Below are 18355 nucleotides of genomic sequence, written 5' to 3'. Positions count from 1 at the left end.
AAGTAGCGGCTTATGGGAGTAGAATGATATATCTAATGGGTGAAAATAATACGCCTGCCGATTTAAGTGTAAAATGATATTAGGATGTTTTGCTTTTTTTTTCTTATAGAATTTCAACGATATTCACTACTAGGAAAACAATTTTTCATGGCGTCGCACTATAATTTTCACTGGCGGATATATGCTAAAACCGCCAGCAAAAACATCAAGAGGGGTGGGGGTATAGGACCGTCAGCGAAAACCTATTTTTCCTGGCAACCACGTTAAGACGTCCGCTATAAAAAATACTCTATTTTTTTAGGCGTACTTCTTAAATGTCCGCCAGCGAAAACCAACATTTTTACTGGCGGTTACTAAACAGTTCCGCCAGCGAAAAAACATAGCCCGCTAAAAAAAAATCGACGTCATTTAAAATCACGCGCGCTGAGATATTCCCTTCAACCACCCACTGTCCCCTCTCTTCTCTATCTCCTCTCCACCCACCCACCTCCCTCTCCACCCACCTCCCTCTCCTCCTCCTCCCCCACCGAGACCCTCCTCCTTCCCTGCGCGGCTGCGCCCCCAGCCTCCTCCACCTGGGAGGGGCGTGGCCGGAGGGGCGCGGCGCTGACGATGGCGACCACGACGGCGGGAGGGGCGTGGCATGGATGTGCATGGTGACGACGTCAACTGGCGACGGTGATGACGGCGATCACGAAGGAAGCTGCGGCGACGACGAACACGAAGGAAGTGACGACGATGGCGACCACGACCATCCTGTGCGTGCTGTCCTTCACCGACTCGCTGTCCTACCTCGGATTCCATGTCAGGAGTGTCCACAAGAGGGAGAGCAGCCGCAGCTAGCTCTACTGGGGCGCCGCGCCCTCCCATCCCATCCTCTCCCCTCTCCCAGATCTGTCTGAGGGGAGGAAGCTGCCACCGGGGAGGACGGACAGGGGAACGACGGATCCGCCCTGGCTGCGGCGCGGGGAGCACGGCCCTGGGGCCTCGGGCGGTGGAGCGTGACTATCGGCCTCGACCTCGTCACGACGGACGCCACCGGGCCGCGGGCGGTGGTGCTCGGATTTCTGTGGATTTATGTGGCTTGTGAATGGAAAATATCTTATGATTTGTGTGGATTTGTGTTGATTGTGAATGAAAAATTTTGACTGTTTTTATTGTAAATTGTTGATGTAAATTTATGTGAATTTGTGAATCGAGGAGTGGATTTGGGAATAATTTGAATTGGCGGCCGGTATAACACAACCGCCAGCGAAAATCAATTTTCGCTCACGGCCGATAACCGCTAGGGTAGATTTTGATCTTCATTGGCGTTTGCTTTGTGGCGGTTGCAAAAACCGCCAGCGAAAACCTAAAATGGCCACCATGAAAGATATTTTCGTAGTAGTGATTTCTTAATTTTTAAGATGTGCAGGGTGATGGTTTGGGTCCTACATGATATTTAATTTAATGTGCATATTTATATATAGAATGAGTTAAGATGATATAGTTGTTGTCATTTTTTTATATTGTTTAATGACTGCGACGCTAGGGTCTATGTCCAAACGTATTTCAGTTTTTCCTTTACCTTCGCAAAATATATGCAATACCGATCTTGATGTATTTATTTAATTACAAATAAAAATAGCACAAATGAATTTAATGTTGTATATAAATTGAGAATCATGCTTATTTAGCTATTTAAAATTTAAACTATTTTGTATTGAGTTGTTAGAAAATAGGAGAAAAGGGGAGGGCATATGGAATACGCATCACATATACGTACATACGTACAGTGGCATGCATGTACGGCAGGGGAAGGGAAGAGATCGATCTAATAGGCGACTTAGGGCATTCCCAACCCAATGACTAGGATGGTGTCCATAGTATTAAATAAGCTGCCACCTAGGATAAAAAATGATGTGGCAAGTGAATAAATGAGAAAAGAGAAGGAAATCATGTCTTGCATCAGACATGGTTCTACACAACATCCAAGACATCATGTGAGATAAGTAGCATTAAATTGAAGTATGGAATAGTGGTGTTTGCATTGGAAGGGTAGTGTCTATGTTAGTGTTATGGGTTGGGACTGCCCTTAGGAGCGTTTGTAAAACGCCACATGGCGGCTTGAGAGCGTTTCTAGGAAGTTTCATGGACTTTTAGTATATAATAGACAGATAGTCTCGGATTCTACGGAATAATTCAAATAAAATGCGAAATACTACTATTTGAAGGTTTGCTTCGATTCAGTTAGTCATGAATATTTGTGGCCCTCAGGCACCCATTTGTATTCATGCTAGATAGATTTTCAAGCCAATATTATATAGGAAAAGATATATCTACAAATTTTTTCTTACAAACATTCTCAAACACAAATATGGGGCACAGTGTCATTTAATATTAATTTTCTTTAACCTTCAACTAATTGAGTCAAATGGTAGAGATTTAGAGTTCTTTTATTGCATATAGTAGTTCTCTAATATTTAAGCGACATATAAAATCTATTAATCGGGCTTATACCACTACTAGAAAATCGATTTTTCATGGCGTTTGGAAAATATTTTTCATGGCGGCTATGTGGAAAAACCGCCAGCATAGAAAATCTTGGAGTCGGGGGGTCAAGGGCCGCCAGCGGAAACACATCTTCGCTAGCGATCAACTTAAGATGGCCGCCAGGGAAGATAGGATATCTTCTCTGGCGGCCCTCTTAAGCTGACACCAGTGAAGATATTCTTTGATAATTAAGGAACTTAATTAGGTTTAGGGTTTAAAATTTAGTTCAAATGGATGAATTGATAGATTGGCCGTAGATTTAATGTAGTTCCTAGGTTATCAAGCCATCACAGAATACGAAGTGCATGGGGAATTTTTTTGGATTGGTCAGGGTAGTCCATGCACGGAACCAACCTAGACACCAAAATTTTCCATGCACTTCGAAATCTGTCATTCTTTGATAATTAAGGAACTTAATTAGGTAGTTTGAAATGGTGAGATGTTTTTTGATAATTAAACATTGTGAGATGTTTGGTTCAACCATGAGATGTACGATGATAATTTAGTTCAACCATCGTAATATAGTTGTCGTTACCAATCTCATATATTCACCTTCAAAGGATATCAATGGACAAACCCACCCAAGAGCAACCCACGGGTGACAAGGGCAAGGAAACTCAGGCCGTCATCGAGGAAGAAATTTGCACGCAAGTAGTCGCGGAGGAATCTTCGTCGAGCTCAAGTGAACCAGGTAGTAGATCGTATCACTCACCGAGTGACCCCCATCCTTCTCCTGCAAAGAAGAGAAAGGGCGGTAGTGACAATGAAGTTGACTCTGACTATGTTCCCCCTGAACCGGTGGTACGTAGCATATAATATATGTTTAGTTCCAATCATATTAACCACGAACTATGGATTTTAATTGAAACCACGTGAATTGCAAACATAGAAGAATGCTCCACGTCGCTCCAAAAGGAAATCCCAAGCCGCAACCGAACCTGAAGCTGAAGCTACAGCTGTCGTGCGCACAACAGCTTCAAGCAAACCCAAGAAATGGAGGGGCGAGCGAGGGAAGAAAATGCTATTGAAGGAAGTAAGTGTGCTGACACGGATGAGTGAGACAGGGGAACCCTTGTCACCGGAAGACTCATATTCGAAGTATAGCAACCAATGTGGGGCGGTGGTAAGGAATGTTGTGGAGATCACATGGAAGGATTGGAAGAAAGTTCTAGAGAGTAGAAAGAACAGCTGTTGGACGTCACTGCAAAGCAAGTTTGAATATCCAGAGGGGACAGACGACGATAAAGCCAAGGAATATGCGTTGAAGACTATGGAGAAGCTGTGGCGAAACTGGAAAATAGACCTAAATAAGAAATATATGTAGAAGGGACTCACGCCGTTTAAGGACTACGGAAGGATAACACAGGCCCAGTGGGATGAGTTCATTGCCCTTAAGACATCGGCGGAAGAAAAGGAGAAGAGCTAGAAGATGGCTGAGCTAGCAAGAAGGAATGAATATCCACATCATTTGGGATCGACCGGTTACCGGCAAGCGGTGAAGAAATGGCAAAACAAGATGAAGAGATGGAGAAGGCTGGGAAACCGATTCCTATGAAAAATCACAACCCACGAAGCAGGAACTGGGTGCGTGCAAGAACACCGGCCTTCACCTCTGAGGGGGATGTAGTATTCAAGGATCAGAAGCTCCAGGAGGTAGCTGTCAAGATGAAGAACATCATCACGCAGCAACAGGCCTGGACGTTTGTGCCAGATAGAGACTGGGACGAGCTGACCTATGCCTTGGGCAAACCGGAGCACTCTGGCCGTGTACGGGGAGTATCCTCAAAGACTAGCTGGAAGGATGGATTCAAACAGGATGCTCATACATACAAGAAGCGTGATCGCTACAGGGAAGAGATTGACTCTCAGGCTAGGGCAGTAGCTCGTGACGAATGCAATATATACTGGAGTCAGAAAATGATGCACGGTGCTGCTGTTTTAGAGCCTGAGCTGAGCTATCCTTTCGATGATGTAACGGAGGATACTCCGTGCAAGCTCTTGATTCCGGTCGGCAGGGCGGGAAAGAAAATACTCGTTGCAACTGGGAGGTTCATACCAGGTCGCAGGTTTCATTGCCAAGACATTCCGGATGACTACGCCAAGGTAGAGGTCCGGACGGTCATTGAGGCTTACTGGATGCACGCGCTCGACTTTCCAACTACTGAGTAGATTGTGTACCTTGGAGATGCCGTCGACCAATTCATACTATGGCACAAGAATGATATTGAACTAGGGTCAACTGAAGGAACTGATTGTCCACCAAGGATATCGGTATTATCATCACGTCCACTAGTCGTAGCTAGTCCGAGGGATAGTCCTATTGCTTCACCCCCTAGACCAGAGCCACCAGTTGCATCACCTCCAGGATCAGAGCCTCCTGTTGCATCACCTCCGACTAAAAAGGATGCATAAGAACAATCGGTGCTTGCAAAGCAACAATCACAGCTAGCAATACGACAAATGTCTTCCGCACAACCATCAGAGCCTGTACAAGCGGAGCCTACAAAGCTAGCGGCGGGTGAAATTGAAGCGGTGCCTGAACAGACAATGCCTGATCAACCAGAGCCATCGCAACCAGAGGAACCTAAGGATGCCGATGTGCTAGTGATGGTAAGGACGCACAAGCACAAAGCAAAAAGTGCGTCCAAGAAACAGTATATGGTAACGGCATTCCGAGGAAAGGAGAAAGATATCGTAAATGCCGAGTTTGATAAAAGAAAATTAAAAGGGTTCAAACATACCTTTTATCACTATCTCAACTATATCAATTCTCTAGATGAGCCACACGAGTTTGAGAATGACAAACCATTCATTTACGACTGGAAACTAAGAGAAGGACCGTGGCAACTAAGAAGGCGGCACGATTGGTACATTAGGGCAAGCACCATGAAAGGCATTTCATCATTCACAGTTGCTGTGGGGGAGAACATCTTCTAGAGAGGTCTTTGTCTACTCTAAGTCCATTTCTCCGATATGCATTCCCTCTACTGTAGGAAGAGGCTGGACGCCAATTTGATTGCCATCTGGTGTCTGTAAGTGCTAGACTTGAACGTTTTAATAGATCACTACACCTATATGCGTAGCTCATTTGATCATCCATTGTTGGCAGGATGAATTACGTGGAGGCCGAAGTGATAAAAAAGCCTGTTGCCTACCTAAACCCGTGCATGATAAGTAAGCCGAACCACACATACACGCTAGACGAGAAGAAGCTACCGGAACACATCAAGGCTGTCGAAAGGTGAACTCCTCCACCAGGGAACCGTGAGGTCCCTCTTTTTTGGTTTGGCAGCGGGTGAGATTCGAGATTCCTGTGTAGATGTGTGAAGATGGGGTTGAACCCCCCAAAAAGATCTGACCCAAGGGGTTTATACAGGTTCGGGCTGCTGAGAAGCATAATACCCTACTTCTGTGCTTAGCTGATCTTGTGAGAAATTACAAGATCTCCTTGTTGGGGTAGAAGGTGTTGATCATCAGGGGCATAAGCTCTCTCTCTCTTACTAGGCCTGGACCTCCTTTTATACCTCAAGGGGTTACCACATGGGCCCAAAAACACAACTTAGTGGAGAAGGATTACAATCTTTGCATTAAATGCCTGTCTTGTCTCTTGACTTGGGAAGCAAGCGCATACCATCTTGATGATGAGGCCTGCCAAATCTTGCCGCCTAACACGGGGGGTGCCCCTGTCAACCACCATTTAAGGTGTGTAGTCTTCTGGGCTCCTGGTTGCACTGGGAAACGGGAACCCTAATTGACCAGAGCGAATGAACCGACTCTGGCCGGGATGGGAGGCTAAGACCTCTCATCATCATGACTGACTGGACAGGACGGGATGTACGCCCCCTGACACATGCGATAGTGCGCCTGACACCCTGGGTCCCGTCGGTCATTCGACCGGTCACAGACCAATTTAGGCGTGCTATACGCCACATTAAATGTGGCGTGGCGCGCCTACTTAGGTCACCATTAATGCGGGTAGGTGAGCGCTCGAAGGTGGCCACCTAACCCACCGCACGTGGCGACTCGCGGAGGGCGTCGGGGGAACCCGACCCCTAGTCACATGAGGGAGTGGCTGTCGCCCTACCTCGGGCCCGACCCCCCTCGGGGGAGGGCCACGTGGCATTGGGGGGGGCAGCTTCCTCCGTCTAGTCTCTGGGAAGGAGTGGCCGCCACCCCACCTCGGGCCTGACTCTCCTCGAGGGAGGGCCACGTGGCATTGGGGGGCAGCTTCCTCCATCTAGTCTCTAGGAAGGAGTGGCCGCCACCCCACCTCGGGCCAGACTCCCCTCGAGGGAGGGCCATGTGGTGTTGGGGGGTGGCCTCCTCCCTCTGGTCTTGAGACCCCATGCCCATATCACCGACAAAGGCGATGAGTCCCGAAGAGAGGAAAACTTACATAGCACAAAGGCATCATGAAAAGGTGTAATACCCCGTATATTAAAAAAATATATTTAGGTTTTTAGTTTGGGTTGACTTGTTAAAATAAATATGTTAATAGAAATAAATAAAAGAAAAATATCTTTATAAGTGGGCCAACATGAGAAGGCTCATAAACCCTGCCCATTAGTTCTCCCTTAAAACCTAGGAAACCGAATCCCACCCCTCTCCCTGGCCAGCGCCTCCTTCCTCCTGTTCCTCATGTGTTCGCATATCTCCCCTCTACAACAAATTGCCCTCCCTAGATCTCCATCTTCATAGCTTGGATCAAGAAGCAATGTGGAAAAACGGAACGAAGAGGAGGAGAGATGAGAAGGAGGAGGGGTTAGATCGGAGTTTCCTCGTCGTTTCCCATGGGATATAGAAGGAAAACCCTAGGTGAGGCTTATCCCCTTGTTGTATCAGTTGTTCTATGGTAGTTTTAGTGGTTTAATTCCTGGATAAAGAAGGTTAGAGAAGGAGTTTTGTTGTTGTGGTTCGAATTGGCTGTTCTGCACGTTGGCAGATTTACAGTGTTTCGGTTTTTCGAAGTTTCGGAGGACTAAATGATATTTTTTGTGAAAGTGTATATAATTAGGAAGTTGTAGATAATATTTATGTCTATCTTCTGACCAAAGAGAGCGGTTTTATCTCAACTGGTTTAGACGATATGAATTTTTTAGTATAACTGTTGTTTTTATGTCATAATTTGGATAGTAGTAGATTGAATAGTTTTTGGATGGGTTAAACAGTGGAATCACCCAAGCCGCCTATAAACAAAGTTGTAGAGGTGTTTCTTAGCTTTCCATATTGGTCAGGAATACCCTGATTGGGCGAGTAGAACTCCAGTTTTGATTGTTTTGGTGCGGATAGTCTGAAATTTTGGACAGATTGTGAAGCCTTCTTTCGAGCGCAAATTAGACCATTTTAATGGCATAGCATTTTCGTATTTCCAAAATGTATTTATTTGCGGCCATAGCCTTTTCATATTTTAAGATATGAAGGTTTGAAGCAGCAGTCTTGTTTATAGTCCAAACGGCGTTCTTTGTTATTGCGTTTTGATGGGATGGGACAGTAGGTTCACCTTTTTCATTGTTTTATATGCATGTTTGAATGTGTTTGCTGAGGTTTTGTTTGTGATTAGGTAGTGGTCCTTCAGATTGTGCATGATACCAACCTTTCTTTGGAGGCAAGTGTATGATGAACTAATTGTGTGATTCATGGATTGTTTGCTCTATCTATTTATTTCCGATATATTTCTATGTGACATGTGACCGCTTATATTCATATTGTTGTTCACGCCATTTAGGTTTTCATGTTTATCCTATGTTTACGACATTATTCTTGTTTCAATATTCCGGATTCTGGTTCTGGGTAAATAATTCAAGTTCCATGCTTGCCATGGATGCGCAATATGATTTCAATTTGGTTCTTTGATTCTAGTTTTCAATTATTCAAGGAACATGTGTAGTCATGGGAGTGCAATTTGGATCTTTATTCATGTTCCTGTGGGTAAGCGCTGATCACGCTTACTTGGCTTTGCCGGCAAATGCTAGGATGTATTCACTATTATCCGGGATGGAAACTATTATTTCAATTCATGCCTGCCCGGGATGGGAACTACTATCTTCTTTGACTTGGTGTTTGAAAATATGTTTCCTATCAAAGAAAGAATTATCTTCGCTGGTGGCCGACCTAAGGCTACCGCAAGCGGAGATACTTCTTTGCTGGCGGCTGCGTTATGTCCGCCACCAGCAAGGACATGTCTTCGGTGGCTTCGCTAGCGGCCGTCCTAAGGCTACCGCCAGCGAAGAGATCTCTTTGCTGGCGGGCGTTCCTTTCTCGGCCGCCAGCGAAGATGCATTTTGGCTGGCGGTAAATAACTGCTAGCGAAGATCGACATTTTCACTGGCCTTTGCTTTGTGACGGCTGCGATTTCTGCCAGCGGAAACCCAAAATGACCGCCACGAAAGATGGTTTTCGTAGTAGTGTACCAAACTAATAGAGCACTCGTTATGAGCTAAAACATTAATTATAAATCTGGTCAGTACTTACTTGGATCGTATTATCATGACCATAGGTACGATTAAAAATTAAATAACAATGCCCTATTTAACAATAGGCTATTGTAGTTAATAACAGACTACTGAAAATACTTTTGATTCTTCAGTTTATACTATCCATGTTGTAATTGACATCTGATTTATATATCTTTAAGTTTAAACCGATATAATTAAAAAATATCTAATGAATTTTCTATAATTAGAATCTAAAATATTATAATATTAATAATAATAGCCCATGCAACGCACGGGTTGGTGATTAGTATGCACTAATTCCTCGGTCTCTTCAAGAAACCCTCTTGCATAGTAACCATTTGGATGAGAAATCGTCCGGATCAGCAGTGCCATTGATGGCGATGAGGAGAGAGGCTGTTGGTGTAAGATGAGATGAGATAGCTGCGGTTTAGATGGGGAGGAGGCAGCGTCGGAGCTTGTGGGCGAGTAGGCTGAGGCGGTGAACCGTTGTGAGCCTAGCCGAGTCTAGCGCCCTTGAGCTCCGCGCGTCTGGGTCCGACGGGGGACGCGGTGCGGTTTGGATGGGGAGGCAGTATGGCTAGGGAGACGAGGAGCCTGCTGCCAAGGCGCGATGGATAGGAGTCAGAGGCGGCGGCTGCAGGCGGCGGTGGCGGCGAGGGGATGCAAAAGTGGCGGTGTGGAGAGAGCAGCTAAGGCAGGAGAAGAGGAGCCGTTTAACACTGGTGGATGGGGGAGTGGAGGGGAAAATAGTAAAATATCAAATGAATAGAATTTTCAAGACGGACATTTATGATCTTTCGCCATTTAGGTAATCTGATGGCTCACATCGATCTACAAAAATACCGGACGTTTTAAGGTTTATTGATGACGTGGACGCGTCTTTTTTCAAGAAATGTTTCAGCTTCCACTTCTTTAGATATGACATTACACAATTCGAAGGATATTAGCTTACAGTCTGGAATTTAATATATAAGAATTATGTTCCTCATCCTTTTTGCACCACCAATTTGTTTTTCACTCTCAACTATAAACCCAAAATTTAAGTGACTTTAGTTACTAGAATTGCAAAATTTAAGTATATTAGTACAAATTAGTCCATGTATATTGACAAAATAATTACTTAAAAACTGAATGTGTATAGAAAGAATGTTGTTGCATTATTTCTTAAGTTATTGTACCAACCTCGTACCCGCCATGCAAATTGTTTTACCCGTACACTCAGATTAATTCTTGCATTAAACTACACCTACGTGCCAAATTGATGTACCATGAATGTATGCATGCTTATATACGGGCACACACACAAATTACAAATGAGTATGTCAATTGTTTCTACTCCATGCATGTTATAGTGATCGTGAAACATTTTTTTAAAAAAAATGCACAAAATATCCTTACATATACATAAAGGGCTTGGCAACTAATTGGACCAATTAATAATAAAATATTTAGTGTAGCCTCCTTACAACATAGAGGTTTGAGTAATCCTTGTTGAGAGTATCCATTGGCAATTATGCCAACTGATTTTTAGATTTTAATCGACCAAATATAATTTTCTTTCAAGCATTTCGGTGTACATCTAATATGTTCAGACTGCATAATGGGACAATCATTAATCACATTATTTGGGCTCTCTATGAAAACTCTTTTTAGTTGTTTGGAGAGCTTAAAAAAATACACAAGCAACAGAAACACTATTGCGCACTATGCATGCACGTAACAACCACATGGAATGATTGAATCGGGAAAACACGCTTTGGCGGTGGAACATCCCCTGCACACTTTTTTGAGGGCTTACAACTTACTCACCAGTGAGTACCTATGCTGATCATTTTTTTTAATACACGGTACAAACGCATGTGCTGATAGCGCCCATAAATTTACCCCTATAAACACACATTATAGTACTTACTATCTCTTGATTTTGCTCCTATAATATTTGAACTATCAATGTTCAAGTACCGTGGACCATTATTTACTCCATCCTTCTCATAATAATAAATTAATTGTAATTTCATAGGATTCAAAACTTGTAAAAGTAAGTCTAATTCTAGAGTATTATTTTTTCCTCCAATCACTCATCATTTAAATTTCTCCCTCGTCTCCAACTCCTAAGCATGCTCGTTAAATTTCATGCAACAGACTGATAGAGACAAGTCATGTACCAATCTTCGTTGTACGGGCTTTATTTAGCTTAGCACTATAATAGTCCCAGGAGCAGTACTCAAGCCAGTTTCCACGATCAATCAAAAACAATACTTAATGATGATTTCAAACTGTAAGGTAAATATCTGATTCTACCAATATCATTGCTCCCTATTGCATAAATCACTACAAAGATCCCTAACTAAAGAAACTATTAATTGTAACAGTAAATTCTAATCCTTGTTGTCAAAATGACAAGAACTTCACGTCAAAGGACGTGGCTCTCTTGGTGGAATGATTTGAATAGTAAACAACGTGCTAATTTATGAAATTTTTAGGGGATCCCCCATTACATGGCCCTATTGGGCTATTTATAGCCTTACTACAGGCCCATACCCTCTACGGTTCAATATGTTCAGGGGAATTTATATGGATAGGGACATTAAAAGGGGCATACAGTATCCATTCTAACTATGGGACCTTTGATTGGCCCCTGGCCTGGCCCGTAAGAGGTGAACAGCCTTCATGGGCCATGCTGCTAGCTGGTCTCCCTAGCGAAACCCATCTTCCATGGGGCGAACCCATTGTGCTTCACCCTGAGGCCTTCACCCAGAGCGGAGACTTGGCGATGAGCCCTCCCGGCTTGGTGGCGAACCCTTCTTGCTTCTTCACCTGGATGGGAAACTTGATGGTGAGCCCTTCGAACTTGGTGACGAACCCTCCTGACTTCGTCTTTTGGCTTCGCTTGAGAGGAACCTCGTGGACTCAGTTGGCGTCTCGCTGATTTGATGGTTTCGGCAGGTTCGGCTGAAGGCCCTTGTGACATGTCTACAACAATCCTTGTTGCGAGTATTCCTTGGCAATTATGCCAACTGATTTTCCGATCCAACAACGCACTTATTTTCATAGATGATCATTCACAGTGATATGCCTTCCGAATGGTCTGAACGAACGTAAGCCACTTCGTCTTCGGGATCATCGTCAAGGTCTATCTGAGGTCTGACATGAAGATTCTTGTTGTATTCTTCTTCATCGACGACGTTGTTCACCCCCACAATTCTTTGCTTGCCATCCCTAATGACGTGTATCTTCTTGTTTGCGGGGTCTTTTATGTGGAAAATCTGTTCGACCTGCTTCGCTAGTACAAATGGTTCGTTTGCATATCCAACCTTGGCCAGGTCCACTAATGTGAAGCCTTCCTTGTCGACCTTGACACCTGTGCGGATATTCACCCAACTGCAACGAAACAAAGGGACTTTGAAGTTCAGATAGTTCAGCTCCCATATCTGCTCTATGCGGCCAAAGTATGTGCTCGATCCAGCTTGATCCTGATATGCATCTATACGGACTCCACTGTTTTGCACTGTGCTTTTCTCATCTTGTGTGACGGTGTAAAATGTGTATCCATTGATATCGTACCCTTGCCATGTGTCAACATCCCAAGATGGACCCCTTGCCAACCTTTGTAATATCTCACTTGGGCCATCGGTCGACTGTGCTACACGATCCTTGAACCATTCGTTGAAGCGAGCACCATGTTCTCTGTTGATCCAAATATCTGATCGACCAATATTGTCCTGTCGGACCTTCGCTAAATGCTTCTCAAAGTATGGGGTTACTTCAGCCATATGTTGCAGCACTGCGAAATGAACCTGCGCGTAGGAAGCTTGATCGGGAACAATTCTTTTTCTACCAGTTGTGCCGACACCTGCCAACCTTCCTTCGTGGCGAGACATAGGAACTCCGATAGGATCAGTCTCGGCCATGTAATCGATACAAAACTCAATGGCTTCCTCGGTCGTGTAACCTTCAATGATGCTCCCCTCTGGTTTTGCTCTGTTCCGAACGTAGGACTTCAGAATTCCCATGTATCTCTCGAATGGTGTCACGTCCCAAAACGACCCTAAAATACATCCTTTAAATTATGCTTAGAATAATTAAAATCCGTGTGAAAGCCTCCAAAAATTAAAATCTGCAAAGTTAAAAGTCAAATAAGGCTTAGAGGATTTTTGTATATTTCCTAAAAGCCTAAAATGTGTAAATAAATTTTAGTGGAATTTTCAGAGCACAAATAATAATTATTAAGAAATATACAAAGTTAAAATGATTTTATAAAAAGAAAAACCTTAAAATCCCCCCCTCCCCCTCTTGGGCCGGCTCGGCCCATTTCCCTCCCCCTCTCTCCTCTTCCCCGCGGCCCACTCGGCCTCTCCCCGCGCGCGCGCCACTGACGGGCGGGCCCGCCCGCCACCCTCGATGACGGGTGGGGCCCACCCGTCATCCCCTTCCTCCCGCCGTTCCCGCCGTCTCGCCCGCGCCTAGCGCCGCCGCCGCCGCCGCGAATCCCGCAGCTTCCCGCCGTCCCCGCGTGCAATAAAGTAGGGGGAAATATTCCCCGTGATCCCCTCTCCCTTTCCCCCCAATTTTTCCTCCCTCTCTCCCTTGGATTCGTTTGAAAACCTCTCCCCTAATCCCGCCGACGCCATTGATGGAGCCCGAGAATGCCGCGCCAGTTTCCTTCCTTCTCCGGCCGGCCACTCCCCCTTCCAACCCTATTTAAACCCTCCCCGCACCTCCTCCGTCCGTTTCCGCCTCTCGCCGCCCTTCCTCCTCGCCGGATTCGAGCTCGCGACGTCGCTCTCTCTCTCCGCCGTCGCCGCCGAGCTCCGGTCCGCCGCCGTCGTCGCCCCGGACCGCCTCCTACCTCGGCACCGCCTCCTTCGGCTTCGCCGCATCCTCGCCGACCTCGTCCACCCCTCCGTTTCGGTCGCCAACCGCCGGAGCGCCGCCGACCCCGTTGACCCGAGCCGCGCCACCGCCTCCCTCCGCTCCGGCCGCCTCCTCTGTCGCCGCCATCGCCCCGGGGTGAGCTGTGGACCACCGCCTCGTTTCCCCCTTCCCTTCCCCTCTCTCGGCCGCTGCTCCGCCGTGCCTATGGCCGCCGCCGGTGACCATAGGGGTGCGGGCGCGCCGCCTCCCGCCGGCCGCGCCGACGTGGCCGTCTTCGGGCGCGCCGAGCGGCTGCCGCGTGGGGCCCGGCCGTCAGCCGCCCGTGCCCTCGGGTGCGGCTGACGCGTGGGACCCACGGCGCTGGCCGGTGTGAGCCCGGGTGCACCCGGTCCACCGTGGACCGTGAGGCTGCCGCGTGGGCCCCACTCCCGTGGACCCGGTCCGCGCGCCCTCTCCCCTCGGCTGACGCAATAAACCCTTTTTAAATTAAAATTTAAATAAAGAAATTCGCAAATATCCATTTAAAGAGCATATAAACTTCAAATGGCCATAACTTGGCCATTTGAACTCGGAATTGGACCGTTCAAGTCTCTAATTTTTCCTTAAGAAGTCAAGAATCCATTTTTGTGCTTTGTTCCTGCTTTTTATATGGAGTTTATTAGAGTAAAAGCCTTTTGCTTTTCCGTTGGTCGTGTAGACACTGCAGCTTCGGAAGATCCGCTCTTCGTGGAGGTTGAAGCCGACGTTTGGGAAAGCGAGCAAGGCAAGTCACATCATCCTTGAACATATTGAATTCCAGTTTATAAAATTATTTTGATTTAAATTAATGCATTATCGCTTTATTTAAATTCCCGCGTTATCACTGTTTTATTTAGCCATGCCTATTTACCTTTGTTATGACCTTATTATTATTTCTATTGTTATTATTACCTTGTTCACCCTAGAATAAACAAAACCCCAACTACTGTGCACTCTACTCAAGGTTCCCCTAGTATGAATTTAGGTAGATGCTTCGCTGGTTAATTAGGCAACATTAGGTGGTTTTACAACTCTAGACTTTGGGAATATTCATATCACTTGGACATTATGGAATGGTTGAGTTATTGTGGAATTGGATTCACACCTCCCCCTCTATTCAAAATCCTGAAAATGGCTTCAGGCTGAGCTCGGGGTGCATGGTTTTGATAGTAGCACCTCGGCCATATAAGGACCGGTCTCCGGGCCTCTGTTGCAAAGCACTACCGTACTTCCACATGTCTAGTGGGTAAGGCTTAGTTTGTGGCTCAGTCTGGTTATAAACAAAAGTACACGGATGGAGATGGACGAAGTCGGGGGTCGATGGACATCTCTAGGGCAAATGAAGGCTACACGAGCTGCGGCCCGGTAGTCGAGATGTCAGGGCAGAGGGCCGATGTCCTGCTGCTAGGGGCTCAGTCCTGCCTACCTGTCCCGGAGGTTCCGGCCGTAGGTGGGGTTGGGTCGGTACTCTTGTCTATGGATAGGATGAGTTGGAAACTATGTCATGTCTTCCGTCCGTATACCGTGGTGGTATGTGGCACGTGGTTACACGTGAGGAAGATGTGTCTTGTGGGTAAAGATGTACACCTTTGATTAGAGTATAACCTATTCGAATAGCCGCGCCCTCGGTTATGGGCAAGCCGAGCAATGTACCCAAGTTAGTGTTTCAATTCTTAAAACCTTCTTAACGACTAAAATGTGGAATGGTTGGCCTGGGTTGGCTTGGGACGAGCTGGGACCCAGGGTCGAGTTGCCAGTTCGGTCTGAATCATCGTAGGCCTTGGGTTAAGGCAGGTTCGTGTGGGTTCACGGCCTTGATTAATAATATTGCATAGCTCGAGGATCGTATTTACAAAATAGCTTTGAGCAACTAAGTGTCTTTTAATGCTGTTTACTACAAACCCTAATCCCTTATATTATAACTCCCTTGTACTCCCTTGCATTTATTCTGCACTCGTGGGTGTGTCTTGTTGAGTACGGTGGTTGTACTCAGTCTTGCTCAATTTTTCCCAAACCCAGAAGAGGAGTTCCTGGAAGATGAAGGCTTTGGTGTCTAGCTCGTGCCTGCCGTCAAGCGCCTGTGGTCGTCGCCGTAGTCTTCCGCTGTTTTTTGTTTGTCTTCCTGTGTGCTGGGCCTTCACCGCCCATGTAATAAATTAATTGTTTACGCTTCCGCTTGTTAAACTCTGTATTGTATCAATTTTTGGTGTACCTTGCCTCCTGGGACAAGGAATAATACACGCACGTAAGGAACGCCCGCTGGGTTATTTCCGGTCATGACAAATGGCCACATTTCTCTCATAAAAGCTGGCCCACATATTTTTGTTTGCTTCAGTAGGTGAACAGTGAGATGAACCATGATATCGAAGAAAGCTAGTGTAAAATACATCTCCAAGTGACTCAGGGTACTAACAATATCGGCCTGCAAGCCATCTAGGTCTTTTGGATCTATAATCTTCTGACCGATTGCATTGAAGAAGGCACAAAGCCGTTGGATCGTGTGATGGACTTGTGGTGGTAGAATGCCTCTTATAGCAACTGGCAATATCTGTGTGATTAGCACGTGGCAATCGTGAGACTTCATTCCAACCAGCTTTGGATCCTCTAATTTAACGTGCTTACTTATTCTCGCACAATAGCCCGAAGGAACTTTAATATCTGCCAGACATGATAGCATTGCGATCTTCTCATCCTTCGACAATGTGTGGCAAGCTGGTGGGAGGTACACTCTTCCTGTCTTCTCATCTGTAACAGGCTGAAGTTCACTACGAATGTTCATGTCCTATAGATCGAGACGCGCATTCAACCCGTCCTTTGTCTTGCTAGGCATATTCAACAATAGCCCTAGCAAGCTATCGCACACATTCTTCTCTACGTGCATCAGATCAATGCAATGACGGACCTCAAGATCTTCCCAATAAGGTAGCCGCCAAAATATGGATTTTTTCTTCCACAACCTATTCTTGTCCTCCTTGCTACGTTTTCTTTTCTTCCCAAACTCATTAGTAATGTCCTTCACCATATTGTGTACCTGATCTCCGGACAAATCCGCAGGGGCAGACCCAAGTTCTTTCTTACCATTGAAAATTTTCTTCTTTCTTCTAAAGGCGTGCCGTAGGGGGAGCCATCTCCTATGACCCATTTAAACCATCTTTCTTGATTTCTTTAGCCACCTACTGTGTGTATGTTCCATACAGTCAGAGCATGCCTTCTTTCCTTTCACGGTTTGTCCAGAAAGATTACCCAGCGCGGGATAATCATTAATGGTGCAGAACAATAGAACTTGTAGTGTGAAGTTCTCCTGACCATATGCATCCCAAGTTTCCACACCCTCTTTCCACAGAATCTCAAGGTCATCGATAACAGGCTCCAAGAACACATCGATGTCATTGCCGAGTTGTCTCGGACCTTGGATTAATAAGCACAACATAATATATTTTCTTTTGAAGCACAACCATGGCGGGAGGTTAAAGTTCGCAATGAGAACTGGCCAAGTGCTGTGAGAACTGCTCATGTCTCCGAAAGGATTCATGCCATCCGTACACAAACATATCCTCACGTTTCTGGGGTCGGCAGCAAACTCTTTGTGCTTTCGATCGATATTCCAACATTGAATCCAATCTGTAGGGTGTCTTAGCAAACCGTCATTCCTTCTCTCTGTGGCATGCCAATGTACTAACTTTGCTTCAGTGGGGTTGGCAAATATTCTCTTGAAACGATCAATGATTGGTAGATACCACACAACCTTCGCCGGACCACCCCGCTTTGACTTCTTTCCCTCGCCCGCGCTCTTCTTTCGCTTGTATCGAGAAGCCTTGCAGACAGGACAAGCATCTAAGTCCGCGTATTGCTTGTGGTACAATATGCAATCGTTTGGATACGCGTGAATTCTCCAGACCTCTAACCCTAGGGGACAGAGAACCTGTTTTGCTTCATATGTCGTCTCGGGCAATGTGTTCCCCTGAGGAAGCATGTCCTTCAGTATTCCCAAAAGTTTTGTAAAACTCTTGTCTGACCATCCACTACTAGCCTTCAACTTCATTAGGTCTAATGTTGCTGATAATTTGGTGTGCTTTGGCTTGCATCCTGCGTATAGAGGAGTCTCCGAGTCACTGACCAACCTGCTGAACTTCATGGAATCTCTCTCGTTCATAGCTAGGTCATCAACGTCACGTAACATGTCTTGCCGCATATCAGGGTCCACATCAACCAATTCACCGCCCAATGGAGATGGGACAAACATGTCATGCTCTTCTCATCTACTTCTTCATGATTGTCTGCACCACTTCTGTCTGCTGCTGCACCATTAGTACCCAGATCTTGCTCTCCATGCATCACCCAACATGTGTATCTCTCCATGAATCCCCGGCGTATCAAGTGAGCGTGTACTTCCTTTTCATCTTCCCACAAAATCTCATTCCTGCAATCGCTACATGGACAACACATGTACTTGTTGTTTCTTCTTATCCTATCCT

At 45.8% G+C, this 18355-nt stretch overlaps 1 protein-coding gene across 1 annotated transcript; it reads right to left on the bottom strand.

The window, feature by feature from the left end:
* Positions 1 to 11723: 11723 nt before the first annotated feature.
* LOC136354153 (uncharacterized) lies at positions 11724 to 18123 on the bottom strand. The gene is made up of 3 exons (XM_066305834.1): positions 17058 to 18123; positions 12086 to 13035; positions 11724 to 11804 (listed from the first exon to the last, which is right to left on the bottom strand). The coding sequence occupies exons 1-3, from the start codon at positions 18121 to 18123 to the stop codon at positions 11724 to 11726; spliced, it is 2097 nt and encodes a 698-aa protein (XP_066161931.1).
* Between the last annotated feature and the right edge of the window lie 232 nt (positions 18124 to 18355).

This window comes from Oryza sativa, chromosome 11 (genome assembly GCF_034140825.1).
Source record: "Oryza sativa Japonica Group chromosome 11, ASM3414082v1".
NCBI lineage: Eukaryota > Viridiplantae > Streptophyta > Magnoliopsida > Poales > Poaceae > Oryza > Oryza sativa.
Note: the sequence above shows the minus strand (reverse complement) of the source record. Positions and strands in the feature narration are given on the sequence as shown.

Coding starts and splice junctions, on each gene's coding strand:
- LOC136354153 (XM_066305834.1), bottom strand. CDS start 18,123: ATGTTTGTCCCATCTCCATTGGGCGGTGAATTGGTTGATGTGGACCCT. Junction 13,036..17,057: donor CTGTATGGAACATACACACA/GTAGGTGGCTAA, acceptor GATGTATTTTAG/GGTCGTTTTGGGACGTGACA. Junction 11,805..12,085: donor CCGAAGACGAAGTGGCTTAC/GTTCGTTCAGAC, acceptor TTTCCCATCCAG/GTGAAGAAGCAAGAAGGGTT.